This window comes from Bombyx mori, chromosome 24, assembly GCF_030269925.1.
Source record: "Bombyx mori chromosome 24, ASM3026992v2".
Classification (NCBI taxonomy): Eukaryota; Metazoa; Arthropoda; class Insecta; order Lepidoptera; family Bombycidae; genus Bombyx; species Bombyx mori.
In genome coordinates, this window is record NC_085130.1 from 5546852 (window position 1) to 5566902 (window position 20051).

The 20051-nt window shown below is 41.2% G+C and overlaps 1 protein-coding gene across 8 annotated transcripts in view; it reads left to right on the plus strand.

The window, feature by feature from the left end:
• LOC101736124 (uncharacterized) overlaps nt 1–20051 on the plus strand; it is a 36246-nt gene that overhangs the window by 16034 nt on the left and 161 nt on the right. The window contains exons 16-26 of one of the 8 annotated variants that reach the window (XM_038020122.1): nt 5387–5410; nt 6437–6460; nt 8692–8715; nt 13296–13331; nt 15099–15125; nt 16048–16104; nt 16223–16279; nt 17103–17123; nt 18347–18400; nt 19060–19068; nt 19464–19504. In XM_038020122.1, the coding sequence (XP_037876050.1) occupies nt 5387–5410; nt 6437–6460; nt 8692–8715; nt 13296–13331; nt 15099–15125; nt 16048–16104; nt 16223–16279; nt 17103–17123; nt 18347–18400; nt 19060–19068; nt 19464–19472 (342 nt within the window). In that variant the 3' untranslated portion in view covers nt 19473–19504. Of the gene's footprint in view, nt 1–5386; nt 5411–6436; nt 6461–8691; nt 8716–13295; nt 13332–15098; nt 15126–16047; nt 16105–16222; nt 16280–16444; nt 16459–16511; nt 17124–17218; nt 17272–18346; nt 18401–19059; nt 19069–19463; nt 19505–20051 lie in introns of those variants that run through there. The other 7 variants (XR_009976430.1, XR_005246248.2, XR_005246247.2 and 4 more) reach the window with 7 other exon arrangements.

Consider the following 20051-nt stretch of genomic DNA (forward strand, 5'->3'; position numbering starts at 1 on the left):
AAAAATTACCTAAAATATTCTTTACATCGTGTCCCCTGCGAAAACTATTGATGATAGAATAAAATAATGTACTACGACTTTGTAGAACACATCATTATTTACGAAAAGTGTCGCGACAGCATATGTCTAACTATTATAGTTATTCCGCTATAAATTTTCTCTTATTTAAAAAAATAAAACAACGTCAAATATCGTTGAAATTTTTGTTGACCCGAGCGGAGCCGGAGCGGGCCGCTAGTAGGAGATAAAATGCTGTATCAGTCCGACAGAAGCACCCGCCGCCTGCGGACGTGCTCATCGACCACTCAATCGCCCGGCCATTGTTCGCCTGGTTTTATTGTTAGCCCGGCCTTTGTTCACCCGGCTTTTGTTCGTGGCACATCTGCCGACAAAGTGTGTTCCTGGAAGTGTTTGTTTTGTTTTGGTTTATTTTTGTAGTTTCCTTTTTTTTGTTGTTCTTTCTTTTTCCTGCAGTAATTGTGCCGCATCGCCACCTGTGTTCAATCGAACCGCTAAGTACCGAGAAGTTGGGGCCTCGCCGCAAGGCGAGTGTGTTTAAGACCCGGGACAGCCCCACCTGGGTCAGACATCATGGAAGCTTTATTTACAGAATTTCTCCGACTTCGCCACCCTAAGCTCACTTCTGAGTTTCTGGCTTTCAAGGCCGATCACGCCGTGAGCCCTCTCGCGGATTCCGCCGTGCTCGTCGCTCCCGCGTCGTACACCGCAGCGTCCGTCATGCCTGCCGCTCCCGCGTCGCCTATACTAGTGGGTAAAACTGCTGCGTCGTCCGCCGTGACCGCCGCACCCCTGGCGCGATCATCCGCGGGTTCCGTAGGGTCCGACGGACGTCCTGCATCTGCCCGTAGGTCGCCTGCTCCCGAGCCTGCTGCCTCCTCGTCCTCCGACTCTGACTCGGACATGGAGGTCGACCTCGCCCCCGCCTCATCGACGGATGGATTCACCCTGGTAAAGGGTAAGAAGCGCGCTGCGGAATCCCGAGCTCCCGCGGCCGCTAAAATTAGTAAAGCCGCGAACGCGTCGCGCCCTCGCCCTCCGACTCCCGTCGCTCCCCCTGCCCGTGCCACACCGTCGCCGCGTCCAGTGGCACAAAATAAAACTCAGACCCCTCCCCCGGTAATCCTTCAAGAGAAGGCAGCTTGGGACCGAGTTTCCCTGGCCCTTCAGGCCAATAAAATTAATTTTATCAGCGCCCGTAACCTCGCGAATGGGATTCAAATTAAGGTAACGACACCCGACGACCATAGGGCCCTCTCAAGCTACCTCCGAAAGGAGCGTATAAGTTTCCACACTTATACGCTTCAGGAGGAGCGTGAACTTCGCGCGGTCATACGCGGCATCCCAAAGGAATTAGATGCCGATCTCGTCAAGGCCGACCTTCTAGAACAAGGTCTGCCGGTCAATTCCGTGCACCGCATGCACACAGGGCGCGGGAGGGAGCCATACAATATGGTTCTCGTCGCTCTCCAGCCTACCCCCGAGGGCAAGCAAATTTTCAACGTACGAACAGTCTGTAGGCTTTCCGGAATAACCGTCGAAACCCCTCATAAAAAAGGCACTCCGAGCCAGTGCCATAACTGTCAGTTGTACGGGCACTCTTCCCGTAATTGCCACGCGCGCTCCCGATGCGTCAAGTGTTTGGGCGATCACGCCACGAGCCTTTGCACTCGCGATCAAAAAACCGCTACGGAACCGCCTAGCTGCGTCCTGTGCCGAACACAGGGTCACCCCGCGAATTACCGTGGTTGCCCCCGAGCCCCTAAAATAAATCGCCGCGTCGCCCGCCAAAACCGCCTCCGAGCTTTCGGCCCAGACATCAAAGCCACGGCACCCTCTGTGCCGAAGGCTAAGCCTGCTTTCGTGCCGGCGTCGGTGCCCAGCGTCTCGGCCTGGGCTAAACCGTTGCCGTACACGAACACGGCTACAACTCTCTCCCCCGCGACTCATCCCACCCCCGCGATACGTCCCTCCCCCGCGACTCGTCCCTCTCCCGCGACCTGCCCTCCGACCGCGTCCGACAATCTCGCTCTAGCGATCGACTTTTTTCAGTCGATCAACTTTGATCGCGTTAATGCTTTGGGCGACGCCATCCGCGCCGCCTCCACTGCACAACACTTTATCGCCGTTGTGCAAGAATACGCTGACGTATACGCGTCGTTAAATACGTACGTCCTCCCCTCACTCCGCCGGTAATCAATGGCGTACATAAGTAGAATCAAGCCCCTATCCGTAACGATAGGATTTTTTAACGCTTACGGTCTCGCAAATCAACGTGATCAGATTTGTGATTTTTTGCGTGACCATCAAATTGACATCTTGTTGGTGCAGGAGACCCTGCTTAAGCCCGCGCGCCGCGACCCTAAAATCGCGAACTACAACATGGTTAGGAACGACAGGCTCACTGCTCGTGGTGGTGGTACCGTCATTTACTATAGAAGAGCCCTGCATTGCGTCCCACTCGACCCCCCCGCGCTTTCTAACATCGAAGCATCAGTATGCCGAATCTCACTGACTGGACACGCGCCGATCGTTATCGCGTCCGTTTATCTTCCACCGGATAAAATTGTTCTAAGTAGTGATATTGAGGCGCTGCTCGGAATGGGAAGCTCTGTCATTCTGGCGGGTGACCTAAATTGTAAACACGTCAGGTGGAACTCTCACACCTCAACCCCTAATGGCAGGCGCCTCGACGCGTTAGTCGATGATCTCGCCTTCGATATCGTCGCTCCGCTGACCCCGACTCACTACCCGCTAAATATCGCGCATCGCCCGGATATACTCGACATAGCGTTATTAAAAAACGTAACTCTGCGCTTACATTCGATTGAAGTAGTTTCAGAGTTAGATTCAGACCATCGTCCCGTCATTATGAAGCTCGGTCGCGCTCCCGATTCCGTTCCCGTCACGAGGACTGTGGTGGATTGGCACACGCTGGGCATCAGCCTGGCTGAATCTGATCCACCATCGCTTCCGTTTAGTCCGGACTCTATCCCGTCTCCTCAGGATACCGCTGAAGCCATAGACATCGTAACGTCACACATCACCTCGACATTAGATAGGTCATCGAAGCAAGTTGTAGCGGAGGACTTCCTTCACCGCTTCAAATTGCCCGACGATATTAGGGAACTCCTTAGAGCTAAGAACGCCTCGATCCGTGCGTACGATAGGTATCCTACCGCGGAAAATCGTATACGAATGCGTGCCCTACAACGCGACGTAAAGTCTCGCATCACCGAAGTCCGAGATGCCAGATGGTCTGATTTCTTAGAAGGACTCGCGCCCTCTCAAAGGTCTTACTACCGCTTAGCTCGTACTCTCAAATCGGATACGGTAGTAACTATGCCCCCCCTCGTAGGCCCCTCAGGCCGACTCGCGGCGTTCGATGATGACGAAAAAGCAGAGCTGCTGGCCGATACATTGCAAGCCCAGTGCATGCCCAGCATTCAATCCGCGGACCCTGTTCATGTAGAATTAGTAGACAGTGAGGTAGAACGCAGAGCCTCCTTGCCACCCTTGGACGCGTTACCGCCCGTCACCTCAATGGAAGTTAAAGACCTGATCAAAGACCTACGTCCTCGCAAGGCTCCCGGTTCCGACGGTATATCTAATCGCGTTATTAAACTTTTACCCGTCCAACTCATCGTGATGTTGGCATCTATTTTCAATGCCGCTATGGCTAACTGTATCTTTCCCACGGTGTGGAAAGAAGCGGACGTTATCGGCATACACAAACCCGGTAAACCAAAAAATAATCCGACGAGTTATCGCCCGATTAGCCTCCTCATGTCTCTAGGCAAACTGTATGAGCGTCTGCTCTACAAACGCCTCAGAGACTTCGTCTCATCCAAGGGCATTCTCATCGATGAACAATTCGGATTCCGTGCAAATCACTCATGCGTACAACAGGTGCACCGCCTCACGGAGCACATTCTTGTGGGACTTAATCGACCAAAACCGTTATACACGGGAGCTCTCTTCTTCGACGTCGCAAAAGCGTTCGACAAAGTCTGGCACAATGGTTTGATTTTCAAACTATTCAACATGGGCGTGCCGGATAGTCTCGTGCTCATCATACGGGACTTCTTGTCGAACCGCTCTTTTCGATATCGAGTAGAGGGAACCCGCTCCTCCCCGCGACCACTCACGGCTGGAGTGCCGCAAGGCTCCGTTCTCTCACCGCTCTTATTTAGTTTATTTATTAATGATATTCCCCGGTCGCCGCCGACCCAGCTAGCCTTATTCGCTGACGACACAACCGTTTACTACTCAAGTAGAAACAAGTCCCTAATCGCGAGTAAACTCCAGAGCGCAGCGTTAGCCCTCGGACAGTGGTTCCGAAAATGGCGCATAGACATCAACCCGGCGAAAAGCACAGCAGTGTTATTTCAAAGGGGAAACTCACCGCTTATTTCCTCCCGCATTAGGAGGAGAAATATCACTCCCCCGATCACCCTCTTCGGCCAACCTATACCCTGGGTCAGGAAGGTTAAGTACCTGGGAGTCACCCTGGATGCATCCATGACATTCCGCCCACACATAAAAACAGTCCGCGACCGTGCCGCATTCATTCTCGGCAGACTCTATCCCATGATCTGTAAGCGGAGTAAAATGTCCCTTCGGAACAAGGTGACACTTTACAAAACTTGCATAAGGCCCATCATGACTTACGCGAGTGTGGTGTTCGCTCACGCGGCCCGCACACACATAGACACCCTCCAATCCCTACAATCTCGCTTTTGCAGGTTAGCCGTCGGGGCTCCGTGGTTCGTGAGGAACGTTGACCTACACGACGACCTGGGCCTTGAATCAATCCAGAAATACATGAAGTCAGCGTCGGAACGATACTTCGATAAGGCTATGCGTCATGATAATCGCCTTATCGTTGCCGCCGCTGACTACGCACCGAATCCTGATCATGCAGGAGCCAGTCACCGTCGACGCCCTAGACACGTCCTTACGGATCCATCAGATCCAATAACCTTTGCATTAGATGCCTTCAGCTCTAATACTAGGAGCAGGCTTAGGGACCCCAGTAACCGTACTCGTCGAACTCGACAAAGAGGTCGACGTGCAACCTAGCCCATGCATCAGCCCGCTGAGTTTCTCGCCGGATCTTCTCAGCGGGTCGCGATTCCGATCCGGTAGTAGATTCATTCGCGAAGCAATTGCTCTTGAGTTGTTAGGTCTCCTTCGGAGGCGCTCGGGCAGCTGTTAGCAAATCCCACCCCTCCTGGCTGAGCCTTTGCTCGCCCACCTGTCCTGGTGAAACTGGAAAGGCCTTCGGGCCACCAGTAATCTCTCAATCATAAAAAAAAAAAAAAAAAAATGCTGTATACTATAACTAGATTTTCTTGTTTACGTGTAGGACGACTGCTGTGGACGTAGAGACGTGAGTATCTTCATTTTCTACTAAATCATCATTACTGGTGACGTCACTCTTTCGTCACTACCCTGCCTGCTTCTACCGCGAAGCACAAAGCGGCTTTAAAGGTGGAGCAACCGTTGTATTAAAGAGCGGTGTGCTTAGTGAGAGTTTTTTAACGTTCTCGATAGCGCAAAAGTTAACGGAGTTGGAACGTTTGCCGTTAGGGGTGCTGCTGCGCTAAAATCGACATTATTACTTCAGTGCGCCACGTAGGGTACCGGTGACCTATATAGCAATCAACGTGTCAACTAGAATTAAAAAAAAATATGTATGGTGTCGTGGGACACCGTATAGGAACGAAGTTCCTTATTATAAAAATATTAATTTTAAGTTCTATTCGAGGTATAAAGAAAATAATTATTCGGGTATACATTTTTTATTGTGTTTTTTTTATTCATAAAAATAAAATTAATTAAATTGATGTCAGAGAAATTAAATATTGTTATTTTAAAGAAAATTTAATAATCTCATAAATAGAAAAAACAAAAAAAATATAAAAAACATATTTATTTCTAAATTTTCTATTATAATTATTAAAATAATAATAACCCTCATCACGTAGACTATACGTTACACTGTATAGCCATCATACTAAGACTATACATAAATAATAAAAATCTTACGTTACGAACGTTTTTTCCCGGTTAGGGTACTCCTCCGCATCGTCCCATAAGGAACTTCGTTCCAAAAATCCTCCTCCCCCCTATTTTTGCCGTAAATCAATCCGAAATTACGGCTTGAAGGATCAATCGTTACACGATAGAATTGTGACCACGACCTCATTTATTACTCATTTATAACATTGCTGATGCCCATGAGCGACGATAACCACTTACCATCAGGTGGGCCGTATACTCGTATATCTAGGAAGACAATAAAAAAATCACATTGTGAATAGATCGTCGCACACACCCTGATAGTCACCACAAGGTCACCGTTGAGAGCATTTGGCAGTCAACAATGTATTAAACTGAGACATTTTTTTTACAGCGACGTGGGAACTCCATGATGGATGTGAGTGTTATAAATAAATAACTGGGAAGCAAATCACGCGCGGTCATCTGGACATAAATTAGGATTCGCTGTGTTATGGGTACCAGAGAATGACATACATACACGCTTATTAAATATATGTATACATCTATAGCTAATATACACCCAAACCAAAAGCAAACAAACCTGTACATGACAAGAACGTTTGCCCAATGTAAAATTTTTTTTTAATCTATAACCCGTTTAAACTCTAAAAGATTATCTGTCTTATGGCACATATTTATATACCAATCTATACTTCTTATACTATACTAATATTATAAAGAGGAAAGATTTGTTTGTTTTTTTTTTTTTTTTTTTTTTTTTTTTATTGCTTAGGTGTGTGGACGGGATCGGAGCCGAGCCGACGGCAGAGTGCCACCATTGTGGTTGCGGCTTGGACACGGTGGAGCACACGCTCGTCGCCTGCCCCGCATGGGAGGGGTGGCGCCGTGTCCTCGTCGCAAAAATAGGAAACGACTTGTCGTTGCCGAGTGTTGTGGCATCGATGCTCGGCGACGACGAGTCGTGGAAGGCGATGCTCGACTTCTGCGAGTGCACCATCTCGCAGAAGGAGGCGGCGGGGCGCGTGAGAGACACGCAAGCCCGCCGCCGTCGAGCGGGGGCCAGGGAGGCGGATCTCGCCCAAGCCCTGGCCCTCTAAGTGTTTCGGGTCCCCTTCATATGTCGGTCTGGGGACAGGCGAAGGGGGCCTAAGAAGACGACGTGCAAGCTGCTCTGCACGCGTTTTACGCAAGAGCATCCGGGTGATGGAAGGCCGGCTATCCTCGACCCACGCTGGTTCTGACCCAGCGGGGTATTCCGTAGGATAGACCATTCTAACCGGCGCCATCTAGGCGGGCTCCGGATAGCCTGCCGACCGAGAGGGCTGGTGGTCGTGGCGCCGACGACCGCCGGTCCGGCGTCCCGAGGGGGAGGGTGATGGGAGAGATGTGCTCCGCACTAAACGCTTCACTTTCCCCCCTTTGCCTTTGCATGGGTTCTGTCCCATGCGAGGTTCGGACGCGGGTTGTTGAGCGACAGGAGGTTTTAGTCAGTTCGACTCCGACATGCCCCGCCTTCCATCCCCAGGGGAGGGCGGAAGTCCGGCGATTTCCTCCTGACCAAAAAAAAAAAAAAAAAAAGGTGTGTGGACGAGCTCACAGCCCACCTGGTGTTAAGTGGTTACTGGAGCCCATAGACATCTACAACGTAAATGCGCCACACACCTTGAGATATAGTTCTAAGTTCTCAGTATTAGTCACAACGGCTGCCCCACCCTTCAAACCGAAACGCATTACTGCTTCACGGCAGAAATAGGCGGGGCGGTGGTACCTACCCGTGCGGACTCACAAGAGGTCCTACCACCAGTAATTACGCAAATTATAATTTTGCGGGTTTGATTTTTATTGCACGATGTTATTCCTTCACCGTGGAACTCAATCGTGAACATTTGTTGAGTACGTATTTGATTAGAAAAATTGGTACCCACCTGCGAGATTCGAACACCAGTGCATCGCTCGATAAGAATGCACCGGACGTCTTATCCTTTAGGCCACGACGACTTCAAAACTTGTTTGTTTGTTTGTATTGAATAGGCTCCGAAACTACTGAACCGACTTGAAAGACTCTTTCACTGTTTGGAAGCTACACTATTTTCGAGTGATATAGGCTATAATATTTTTTGAAAAAAATTAGGGATCCTTAGTAAAACTCCAATAATGTAACCGAAGGTGTAAAAAAATTACCTAAAATCTTCTTTACATCGCGTGCCCTGCGAAAACTATTGATGAGAGAATAAAATAATGTACTACGACTTTATAGAACACATCATTATTTACGAAAAGTGTCGCAACTACATATGTCTAACTATAAAGGCTTCGTCAAACAGAGCGCGTAATTAGCGCGCGTCAGAGCGCTACGCTATGACGCCGAGATGTGTTGTACTACTACGGTATTATACCGTCAAACAGAGCGGCAGCGCTGTGAGCGCTATAGCCCGGCGTTAGATTAGCGCTCTGACGCGCGCTAAGTACGCGTTCTGTTTGTCGAAGGCTTTATAGTTATGCCGCTATAAGTGTTCATTTATTTAGAAAAATAAAACAACGTCAAATATAATTGAAAATTTTGTTGACCCGAGCGGAGCCGGAGCGGGCCGCTAGTAGGAGATAAAATGATGTATACTATAACTAGATTTTCTTGTTTACGTGTAGGACGACTGCTGTGGACGTAGAGACGTGAGTATCTTCATTTTCTACTAAATCATCATTACTGGTGACGTCACTCTTTCGTCACTACCCTGCCTGCTTCTACCGCGAAGCACAAAGCGGCTTTAAAGGTGGAGCAACCGTTGTATTAAAGAGCGGTGTGCTTAGTGAGAGTTTTTTAACGTTCTCGATAGCGCAAAAGTTAACGGAGTTGGAACGTTTGCCGTTAGGGGTGCTGCTGCGCTAAAATCGACATTATTACTTCAGTGCGCCACGTAGGGTACCGGTGACATATATAGCAATCAACGTGTCAAATCAAATCAAATCAAATCAAATCAAAAAATTTTTATTCAACATAAATGAAAGTACATACTTGTTGAACGTCAAAAGAACTACCGCCAATTCACAAGAACTAGCCTCCGTCCTGAGAAGAATTGGCAAGAAACTCAGCGGGCATGTTTTTTTTTTTTTTTTTTAATAAATTATTATTTATAAATTTTTTAATATTACATTATTTTTTTTAAATATGAGTTTTTTACAATGAGTATTATAACGTAACAATTACTACAATATTGAAATGCCCGGAGCGAGCAACTCATTCCCACTTTGTGCAATCTTCTAGATAATCATTGACTTTATAGTAAGCTTTATTGCACAGATGTTCTTTAACAGTTTTCTTAAACCTATGTATATGTAGGTTCTGAACATCTTGTGGAATTTTGTTGTACAGGCGCACAGACAAACACCCGAATGAATTTCGTATCTTATGTAACCTACTCATCGGCACAACAAGCTTGTGTTTGTTCCTAGTATTTCTATTATGTATGTCCGACTTTTTAGGAAACTCCTCAATATGTTTACGAACATACATCAAATTTTCAAAAATGTACTGGGATGGCATAGTGAGAACTTTAATTTCTTTAAATTTCTCCCTCAGGGATTCCCTTGAGTGCATGTTATAAATAGCGCGTATAGCTCTTTTCTGCAGAATAAATATCGTTTCTACATCGGCCGCATTGCCCCATAGCAAAATGCCATAGGACATGACACTGTGGAAGTAACTAAAGTAAACTAAACGAGCCGTGTCCGCGTTTGTTAACATTCTAATTTTTTTTACTGCGTATGCTGCAGAGCTGAGCTTACTCGCCAATTTATGAATATGAGGTCCCCATTGCAGTTTGGAGTCCACTGTTATACCAAGAAATACGGTTGACTCAACAAGCTCCAATGATTCCTCAGAAACAATTACATCACTATCCACTTGTCTCACATTTAAAGATGGTTTAATACATTTTAAAGTAAATTTAATACATTTAGTTTTCTTACTATTCAATAATAGGTTATTGATACGGAACCAATGAACCACACACGAAATCGCATCATTCACTTCGTCATAGACTTGTAATTGTCGTTTAATTTTAAATAATAAAGATGTATCATCTGCGAATAATACGACCTCGTGTCGGGACTCAATAAAACTAGGTAAATCGTTTATATATATTAGAAATAAAAAAGGACCCAAAATGGAACCCTGAGGTACACCCATTTTCAACAAGGTACCTGAAGATCTATTACCTTTCACATCTACTGTTTGTATCCGTCCTGATAAATAGGAAGTAATAAGTTCCAATGCACCATCCCTAATACCATAGTGATGTAGTTTCCTCACCAATGTTTCATGTTCAACACAGTCAAATGCTTTGGATAAGTCACAGAAAATTCCAAGACAATCATGTGATTCCTCCCAAGATTTAAAAATATTTTTGACTAGATAAGCACCTGCATCAGTTGTAGAGCGACCCCTGGTAAACCCGAATTGTTTATTATGAAGCAGGTTATTTGAATTAAAATGTTCTAAAAGTTGTGTCAAAATTATTTTTTCAAAGATTTTACTCAACGTAGGGAGTACTGAAATAGGTCTATAGTTAGAGGGGTCATCAGTACTACCAGATTTAAAAAGAGGAATCACTTTACTATGTTTCATTAAGTCAGGAAATACACCACACCTAATACAATCATTAAAAATACTAGCAAGATGAGGAGCAATAATGTCTATTACAGACTTCAAAACCTTTACTGATATTCCCCACAAGTCAGCTGTATTTTTTACATTAAGGCTATTAAAACTTTTTATTATATTGCTTGAATTAATTTCCTTAAATTTAAAAATTTCATTACATTTGTTGACATGTTTATGCAATAATATTTCAGCTGCTGTGGGGGATGAATTTAGAGAAGTGGTAGTTGAAACTGGAATGTCAGAGAAAAACTTTTCAAAAGCATTAGCCACATCTTTATGACTAGTTACCAATTTATCATCTATTTTTAATGAGAATTCTTGGTGACTATTTCTGACTTTTCCACTTTCTCTACCAATGATGTTCCAAGTCATCTTTATCTTGTCAGGGGCATTTTTTATTAAATCACTTAAATGTAAAGATTTTGCCGTTAAACAAACTTTTCTAAATACTTTTGAATAGTTCCTGACATATTGATGAAATGTTTCATCATTATTATAGGCTTTTTGAGAGTACAGATCATATAACTTTTTTCTACTTTTGTACACTCCGGTGGTGGCCCACTCGCTGAACACTGTTTTGTTTTTTAATGTTACAGTTTTAGGAATAAATACATCAGCAAAGACCAAATTAATTCTCTCAAACATATTCTGGTATGACAAATTTGGGTTATGGTTATAAATAATTTCTGAATGTTCCTGCTTAATATTTTTTCTAAACTTCTCAATTCGTTTTTTATTAATAGGAACAATCACAAGAGTATTTTTATCTATAGAATTGATATTAGATTCAAAAGACACAAATTGTCCACTATGATCTGATGTTAACTGATTAATAATTTTTTTGTTAATCGGTGTTACATTTGTAAATATGTTATCTAAACATGTTGCCGATGTGGTCGTTGTCCTAGTAGGCTCTAAAAATAAATTTGGGAGGTTATATGACTTTAACAGTGTTCTGAATCTAATAGTGGTATTTGTGTTTTCTAAAAGATTAATATTAAAATCACCACATACAAAAATTTGTTTATTAGAAACAGAAAGCTTCAGCAATGCATTTTCCAAAATATTTTCAAAAGAATCATATAACGCATCAGGAGGTCTGTAGACGCAGACAACAATGAGGTGCTCAAGCTCAACACAGGAAATTTCAATAATTCTCTCAACAGAGAGGGCCACTACATCCTTTCGTTCCTTACATTTCAAACATTTACTAACGAGAATCAGTGAGCCACCGCGAATAGCGTTCTCTCTGCAGAAGGAACTTGACAACTGGTGATCATTAAAATTAAACAATAATTCATAATTTCTAAACCAGTGCTCAGTAACACAGAATATATTAATATTATGCATATTTAAAAACATTTCAATTTCTAGCTCTTTACCCATCATCCCTTGTAAATTTTGATGCACCAAATTGAATATGTTAATAATTGAAACGTTAACGTCTTTTGATGGGTATAGTCTAGTTGTATTAATTGATTTGTAATTGCAAGAGTGTGACTCCTTTGTCTTATCAATTAATTTAAATTGGAAGCAGATTCCAAAGTCTTAAAACATGTCAAATTTTTTTCCTGCTCAATAGAAGCAGGTATTTTTTTAGCTAAATTTATAGCTAGGAAATTGTGTATAAAATACTGTAGCGATGTTGCTACTTGTCTAAAATTTTTATTACTTAATTTAAATAAGTCATTTTTTGATGTCCTTAAATTTCTAAAATTTATTATATTATTTATGTCTATTAATTTAAATGCATATTTTTTGGATGTCAAGGTGCAGTTATTATTATCAAAAGCATTATAAATTGCATTATTAATATTAAATCTAAACTAGAATTAACTAAATCTATCTATCTACTAAATAATTGTCAACTAGAATTAAAAAAAAAAGTGTGGTGTCGTGGGACACCGGATAGGAACGAAGTTTCTTATTATAAAAATATTAATTTTAAGTTCAATTCGAGGTATAAAGAAAATAATTATTCGGGTATACATTTTTTATTATGATTTTTTTATTGATAAAAATAAAATTAATTAAATTGATGTCAGAGAAATTAAATATTGTTATTTAAAACAAAATTTAATTATAATCAATAATCTCATAAATAGAAAAAACAAAAAAATAAAATAAAAAATTTATTTATTTCTAAATTTTCTATTACAATTATTAAAATAATAATAACCCTCATCACGTAGACTATACATAAGACACTGTATAGCCACCATACTAAGACTATACATAAATAATAAAAATCTTACGTTACGGACGTTTTTTCCCGGTTAGGGTACTCCTCCGCATCGTCCCATAAGGAACTTCGTTCCAAAAATCCTCCTCCCCCCTATTTTTGCCGTAAATCAATCCGAAATTACGGCTTGAAGGATCAATCGTTACACGATAGAATTGTGACCACGACCTCATTTATTAAGTGATATAACATTGCTGATGCCCATGAGCGACGATAACCACTTACCATCAGGTGGGCCGTATACTCGTATATCTAGGAAGACAATAAAAAAATCACATTGTGAATAGCTCGTTCATGCAACAAAGTGTAGCCTTCGCTTAATAATGTGGGTGTTTTTTTTTTCTCCAGAATAACTTAAACTACCCTAATTACAACAGTGATGCGGTGAGACAATTCTAATATTTTTTGTTTTTGTTTTCTTAAACCAATATAACTGATACATTTTATATGTAAACGACATATATATATTTATTGTATGTATGTGGGAAACGGAACGTTTAGAGTGAAAGAGATGAATGTTTGAGGAAGAAAGGGACGGAAGGGAGATGAATAAGATGGCGATCGGGCATTAGGAGTGTGAACAGTAAAATGTCCCTTCGGAACAAGGTGACACTTTACAAAACTTGCATAAGGCCCGTCATGACTTACGCGAGTGTGGTGTTCGCTCACGCGGCCCGCACACACATAGACACCCTCCAATCTCTACAATCCCGTTTTTGCAGGTTAGCTATCGGAGCTCCGTGGTTCGTGAGGAACGTTGACCTGCACGACGACCTGGGCCTCGAATCTATCCAGAAATAAAGTCAGCGTCGGAACGGTACTTCGATAAGGCTATGCGTCATGATAATCGCCTCATCGTTGCCGCCGCTGATTACTCCCCGAATCCTGATCACGCAGGAGCCAGTCACCGTCGACGCCCTAGACACGTCCTTACGGATCCATCAGATCCAATAACCTTTGCATTAGACGCCTTCAGCTCTAACACTAGGAGCAGGCTTAGGAACCCTGGTAACTGTACTCGTCGAACTCGACAAAGAGTTCGCCCTGCAACCTAACTCATGAATCAGCTCGCTGAGTTTCTCGCCGGATCTTTTCAGCGGGTCGCGATTCCGATCCGGTAGTAGATTCATTCGCGAAGCAGCTGCTCTTGAGCTGTTAGGTCTCCTTCGGAGGCGCTCGGGTAGCTGTTAGCAAATCCCACCCCTCCTGGCTGAGCCTTTGCTCGCCCACCTGTCCTGGTGAAACTGGAAAGGCCTCCGGGCCACCAGTAACCATTCAATCATAAAAAAAGGAGTGTGAACATTTTACAACGCGTATTATCTTATTAAATTTTGTTACTTTACCAAAGTAGTGTTATTTATGTACTTTGAGCTAATCCGACATGTATGTATTTTCTTTAATATTGTTAATAGTATAACGCAACATACCAGCTCTATCTTTATCTTTATTAGAACTTCTACTTATAAAACGATTGTCTGGAAGAGATCGCTTTTAACGATAAGACCGCCTATTGTACAATCATAGCTGCCTGTTGACTGTTTTTAATCTTAAAGCCGCTTTCAGACTACGCTATAATATAATAGCATATAGTATATAGCTCAAAGGACAACAAAATCGCACACCATACATTACGATGGACATGTTCACACTGCCCACAGACAGCCCACTGAGTTTCTCCCACAGACACACCCCACTGAGTTCCTCCCACAGACACAGCCTACTGAGCTTCTCGCCGGATCGTCTCAGTGAGTCGCGTTTCCGATCCGGTGGTAGATTCTGCGAAGCACGGCTCTTGCTAGGATTAGCGTTAGCAATGTCGTCAGGTTTGAGCCCCGTGAGCACACCTACTTGTTAGGGTTACGCTGAAATGGTCTGGTCAAGGGCATCAGCTTGGGTAAAAAAAAACCAGCTTCTTCCACGTGGTGCATGAAAAGTGTCAGAGCGATTTCCCGTGGGAGTTTAATTATTTTTTTTCTAATTAAGATAGTCCATGTCACTCTCCTGATATAATATTATAACTTTAAAAAAATCATGTTAATTTGTCGCTTCGTTTCTACGTGAAAGTAGCAACTAGAAACAAACCAACAAACACCCTTTCACATTAAAATATATTAGTGCGGATAATGAGCCGCGGTCATTTTGGTTTCACAGGTACCTCATCTGTATTCGTCGCGTGCGGTAAGTACCTACACAAATTTTATGAATTCATCAAAAGCTCTTGCAAAAAAAACCTTTAGGTATATCAAAAGATTTCGAGTTTTATCCTCGACCAAGTCAACGACTTGGAATAAAACGTTACTGCAGTTTTTGTATATCGCATCGACCATAGACAAACGTATATACAAGTTTTGGTTAGTATTTAGCTTAATATAAATATAACTTAATACTTATTTATTATTATTTATATCGAAGGCTGAAAGACTATTTTGTTTAAGCAACATTTCGCTTAACACGCGACGCTTATCTTTGTAATCAACGGTGCGTTTTATTTGGTACTAGCTGACCCGGCAGACTTCGTAGTGCCTCAATCGATAAATAAAAGACCTAAACTTTTGTATAAAATAAACTTAAAACAAACAAAAGCAATCCGTCAGACGGGGGACACATCAAAGGAAAAACAAAATTGTTATTTTATATTTAATTCCGAGCATTTTCATATTTATCTACCTTTTAAACCTTCTCTGGACTTCCACAAATAATTCAAGACCAAAATTAGCCAAATCGGTCCAGCCGTTCTCGAGTTTTAGCGAGACTAACGAACAGCAATTAATTTTTATTTATATAGATAGAAGATAGATAGATCAGAATCAACAGTTCGATGTTTTTAATTGAACTTCAATTAAGTTTACTCCATTCGAATAGCTAAAGAAGGTTTTTTTGTTATGATATTTTTTTCCAAATTTTAAACTTTAAATGGCTCTCCTGTATAGTTGCAAAATTGTCTCTTAAACGAAATTCTCTTTCACCCCTCGATATCATTGTATTATTTCTGAACGATCACTGATCATCTAATTGATGATAATGATTATCTCGTATATTTTCAAATTTGTTATTTTTTTTTCATTAAATAAAAAGTTTAATCAATCGTACAATCGCTCAGGTCCAGCCTCATCCTTGGATGGGCCAGGAGTTGAATTCCAACCGTCCCGACAATAATGTAAGTTTATAAGATACTTCAATATCCAATTACATCGATTCGGAATGCAAGGCTTGCTCGTATCCAATACTTACATAATATATTTAAATATTACAATATTGGTGTTATTTTTTGTCAGATGCACTCACATTCCTGTCATGCGCAGGACGCAAACTCCAACCGACTGGGAAACAACGTACGTTTAAATTTTTTTTTCTTGTATGGTATTCGTAAACATAATATTAGGTACTCTGGAATCTTTAAAGATAGCGATACGTTATATTATACTAGTTCAGTATTTATGACTAATATGTACTGTATCTGTACTGTTTTTTTTTAATGTCAAGTGCACTTGGCGGGAGCGTGAGGAGTGAAGTTGTGTGATTTGTTTTATTTTGTCTATTTAGTGTTTCTTCAGGTTTAAATGTGTAATAACGGTGGTTTATTAACTGTTTAATATCTGTGAAAGTACACAAATGTGGGGAAATGAAACAAAGCCGCTGGACGTAACTTGTCGGGATCCTCCAAAAAGTCCCCTGAAAAAATCTCAATAAATGACCACCATTTTACTAAGATTATATTTCATCCTATATCATCTCATTTCATTTAGTTTCATCCCAGTTGATTAATGTCTCAAATTAATCGTCTTCATTTCATTTCACTTCATATTATCATTTTTCATAAAAATAAGAATACAAATAAAAATAAGACATGACTTAAAGGTCGTAGTTACCAGGTCATAAAATACCTTAAAAAAATGTCAAGGCACGCTATAGTTATCTATTTTGTTACCACGATGAATTCCGATTTGAATAAAATTTCGATTGTTCATAGCTTGGATTAACACATAGGTACTTTTTATTATGGTAAAGGACATTATCCGGGTAACGTCATCTAACGTCATTTGATATTTAGGTATAATCATAGACCGGAAATTATTAATCACTTTATCATAATAAATTTCAATATTTTTATTTTTATTCTCCTGCAGTTTTTAGACTTTTGTTTTTTGTTTCTAGAATTATGCAGACGCAGTTGATGTAAGTTTGAAAGATGTTTGAAAATATAGGTTTCTAACTTCAAATTAAATTTTTTAATAACATTTTTAATTTTATAATCATTAAATTCATCGGATATACAAGGATATACAAGGAAGGATAAGCATTTACTAAATTTGACTGATGATTGGTAATCTTCAAAAAATAATTATATTTTCAACTACCTACTTTAACTTCAACGGAATTTTAAGCTACTCTGAATTCGTACAAAACTCATTACTGCTTCACGGCAGAAATAGGCGGGGTGGTGTTACCTATCCGTGCGGACTCACAAGAGGTCTTACCACCAGTAAAAATCCTCCCTTTTCAACACACTTTTTAATACACTGAGATGATGCTCCTTTACCCTCCATAATTTAAATCAAACATAAATTCTTGACTATCCTCAGACACTAGCCTTTAGGCGTAATCTGTTTTTTATGTGTACGTCACACACGTTTTTTGGAGTTTACTCCTTAAGAATCGATTTACATATATAGGCCCGGGGTATGAAAATTATGGGGACCAAAATCGTACTAGAGAGTATAGCATGTCACACGAAATGCGTTATGCGCCTGATTGGCCAGGTGATGCGTGCGCGCGCCAATCAGGAGCCAACGCGCGGCCGCGTTATCGCAGGTGACGCCGGGCTGCTGCGCCGGCAGTCCGCCACAAAGCCTCGTACTGATCGCGCGTTTCTCTCATTATTGTATTTTCATATATTTGTTAGTCGTTTGTTTTGTGTCTCGTTAATTTGTTAATAATCTGTAGTGTATCGTGTTGTCGTAATATAGAACTATTTCTCGTATTGTTTCGTTTAATTTACCGACATCGTTTTGCTTGTGGCCGGACGCCGTTCGGGTTCGATTCCTGAACGTATCAACTGTTAGTGGGTTGATACCCGAATATAACCCGCTACAAATCATTTATTAATAAAGCTTATTAAATATAAACAATTCCTTCTATCAGTGAATGGACAACTTATATATTAATTGTAAAAGTGAATTATATAGACTTACTTAATTACCGCATCCACGTGTTCCGCAACTCCCGGATCATTCTCACTAGAATACGTAACTTCCATATTTTACTGTATTCAACTGACACAAATTTATATTTATATCCAGTAAACTCCAGTCGTGCGTCGGAGCGGACACACACACTTTTTTTTTAGAACAGTAAGCAATGATTAGTATTGCGGTAGGATAAATGTAATTCTGTTTCAGGCGCACCCTCATGTTTGGGACGTGAAGGATGCAAGACCCAGCCACCTTGACAACGTAAGCTTTTTTTTTGTTGCTTAGATGGGTGGACGAGCTGACAGCCCACCTGGCGTTAAGTGGTTACTGGAGCCCATAGACATCTACAACGTAAATGCACCACCCACCTTGAGATGTAAGTTCTAAGGTCTCAGTATAGTTACAACGGTAGCCCCACCCTTCAAACCGAAACGCATTCCTGCTTGACGGCAGGAATAGGCGGGGCAGTGGTACCTACCCGTACCAACTCACAAGAGGTCCTACCAACAGTCATTACGCAAATTATAATTTTGCGGATTTGATATTTATTACACGATGTTATTCCTTCGCCGTGGAAGTCAATCGTGAACATTTGTTGAGTACGTATTTCATTAAAAAAATTGGTACCCGCCTGCGGGATTCGAATACCGGTGCATCGCTCTACACGAATGCACCGGACTTCTTATCCTTTAGGCCACGACGACGTCCAAAATGCTTTAACATAAAAACTTTCTGTAAATTTTGATGATTGTTACTCAATAACGCAAACTGACTGAATGGATTAAAATTATATTCCGCACAAAGATAATTTTACGATCACGCAGTATGCCTACTGATTTAAGTTGTAATCAAACAATAACTATTTCTTTTTATTGACACTAAAAACTTTTTTGACAAAGTCATGGTTTTTTTTTTTTCAGAGGATGGCAGTAAGTTGATATAGCATAGATACAAAAGAAATTCATAATTTTAAATGACCTTATGCTGTTTTTGAAAAAGAAAAAATAAGTTACACGCCACTCATTAGAGTACTCTAACTTCTGTTACATAGTAAAGTATTATGAAAACCGAACATAAGATCATTAACATAATGTTGTATCGATTACCTATTTAAAATTAAACTAATCTACTTCGGTATTTATAACCAGAAGTATAACTAACGCTTTTAGATTATTCATGTCATTGTGTCTAAAGCGATGCTGATAAAATCTGCTAGCTAATTGTCTCTCTCTTTTTGTTGTAACTCTGATCTTGTATGAAATACTTGGACATAAATAGCTATATGTTTTGCATGTGTAATACCCACATTTTTTTTTTGTAACAGGCTTGGTAATGACTGTGATCCCTCCGCATCGTAATTTTATGGTAAAAAAATATATTAAAACTTATGTATATTAAAACAATAAAATAACTGGTACCAATAAAATGAGCAAAGTTTTTTAGTATTGCAACATTTTCGAATTTCTCTAAATATTCGCAAGAAGGCTGAGTGAAGAAGGATGAGCTTACTCATTTTTTCTTAGTTGTTATATTGTTTCACAGACTAAGTAGATTAAAGGAAAATCCTTAAAGAGAAGCACTTGTATTCACAGATCAAATGAGTCGACTATTATCAAAGGCGGCAATCTGACTTTTGGACAATGATTGGTAAATCAGAAAAACGAATTATTGACTTTGTATTCCATTGGCAGTCACAAAACTCTTCGGAACGACATCTTAGATAAATAACAGGTTAACTATTAACCTTTATTTAATGCAGGTTTTGAACCGTATTCTTTGAAGGAGACGATTATATTCAAATAAATCTGTATTGACATATCAATAAAAAAATTTTGTCCAAATGTACAGTTTGCCGCCTTTGATAATAGACGACTCAAATATTAATTGCTTAATTTACGTACACATTCATAAT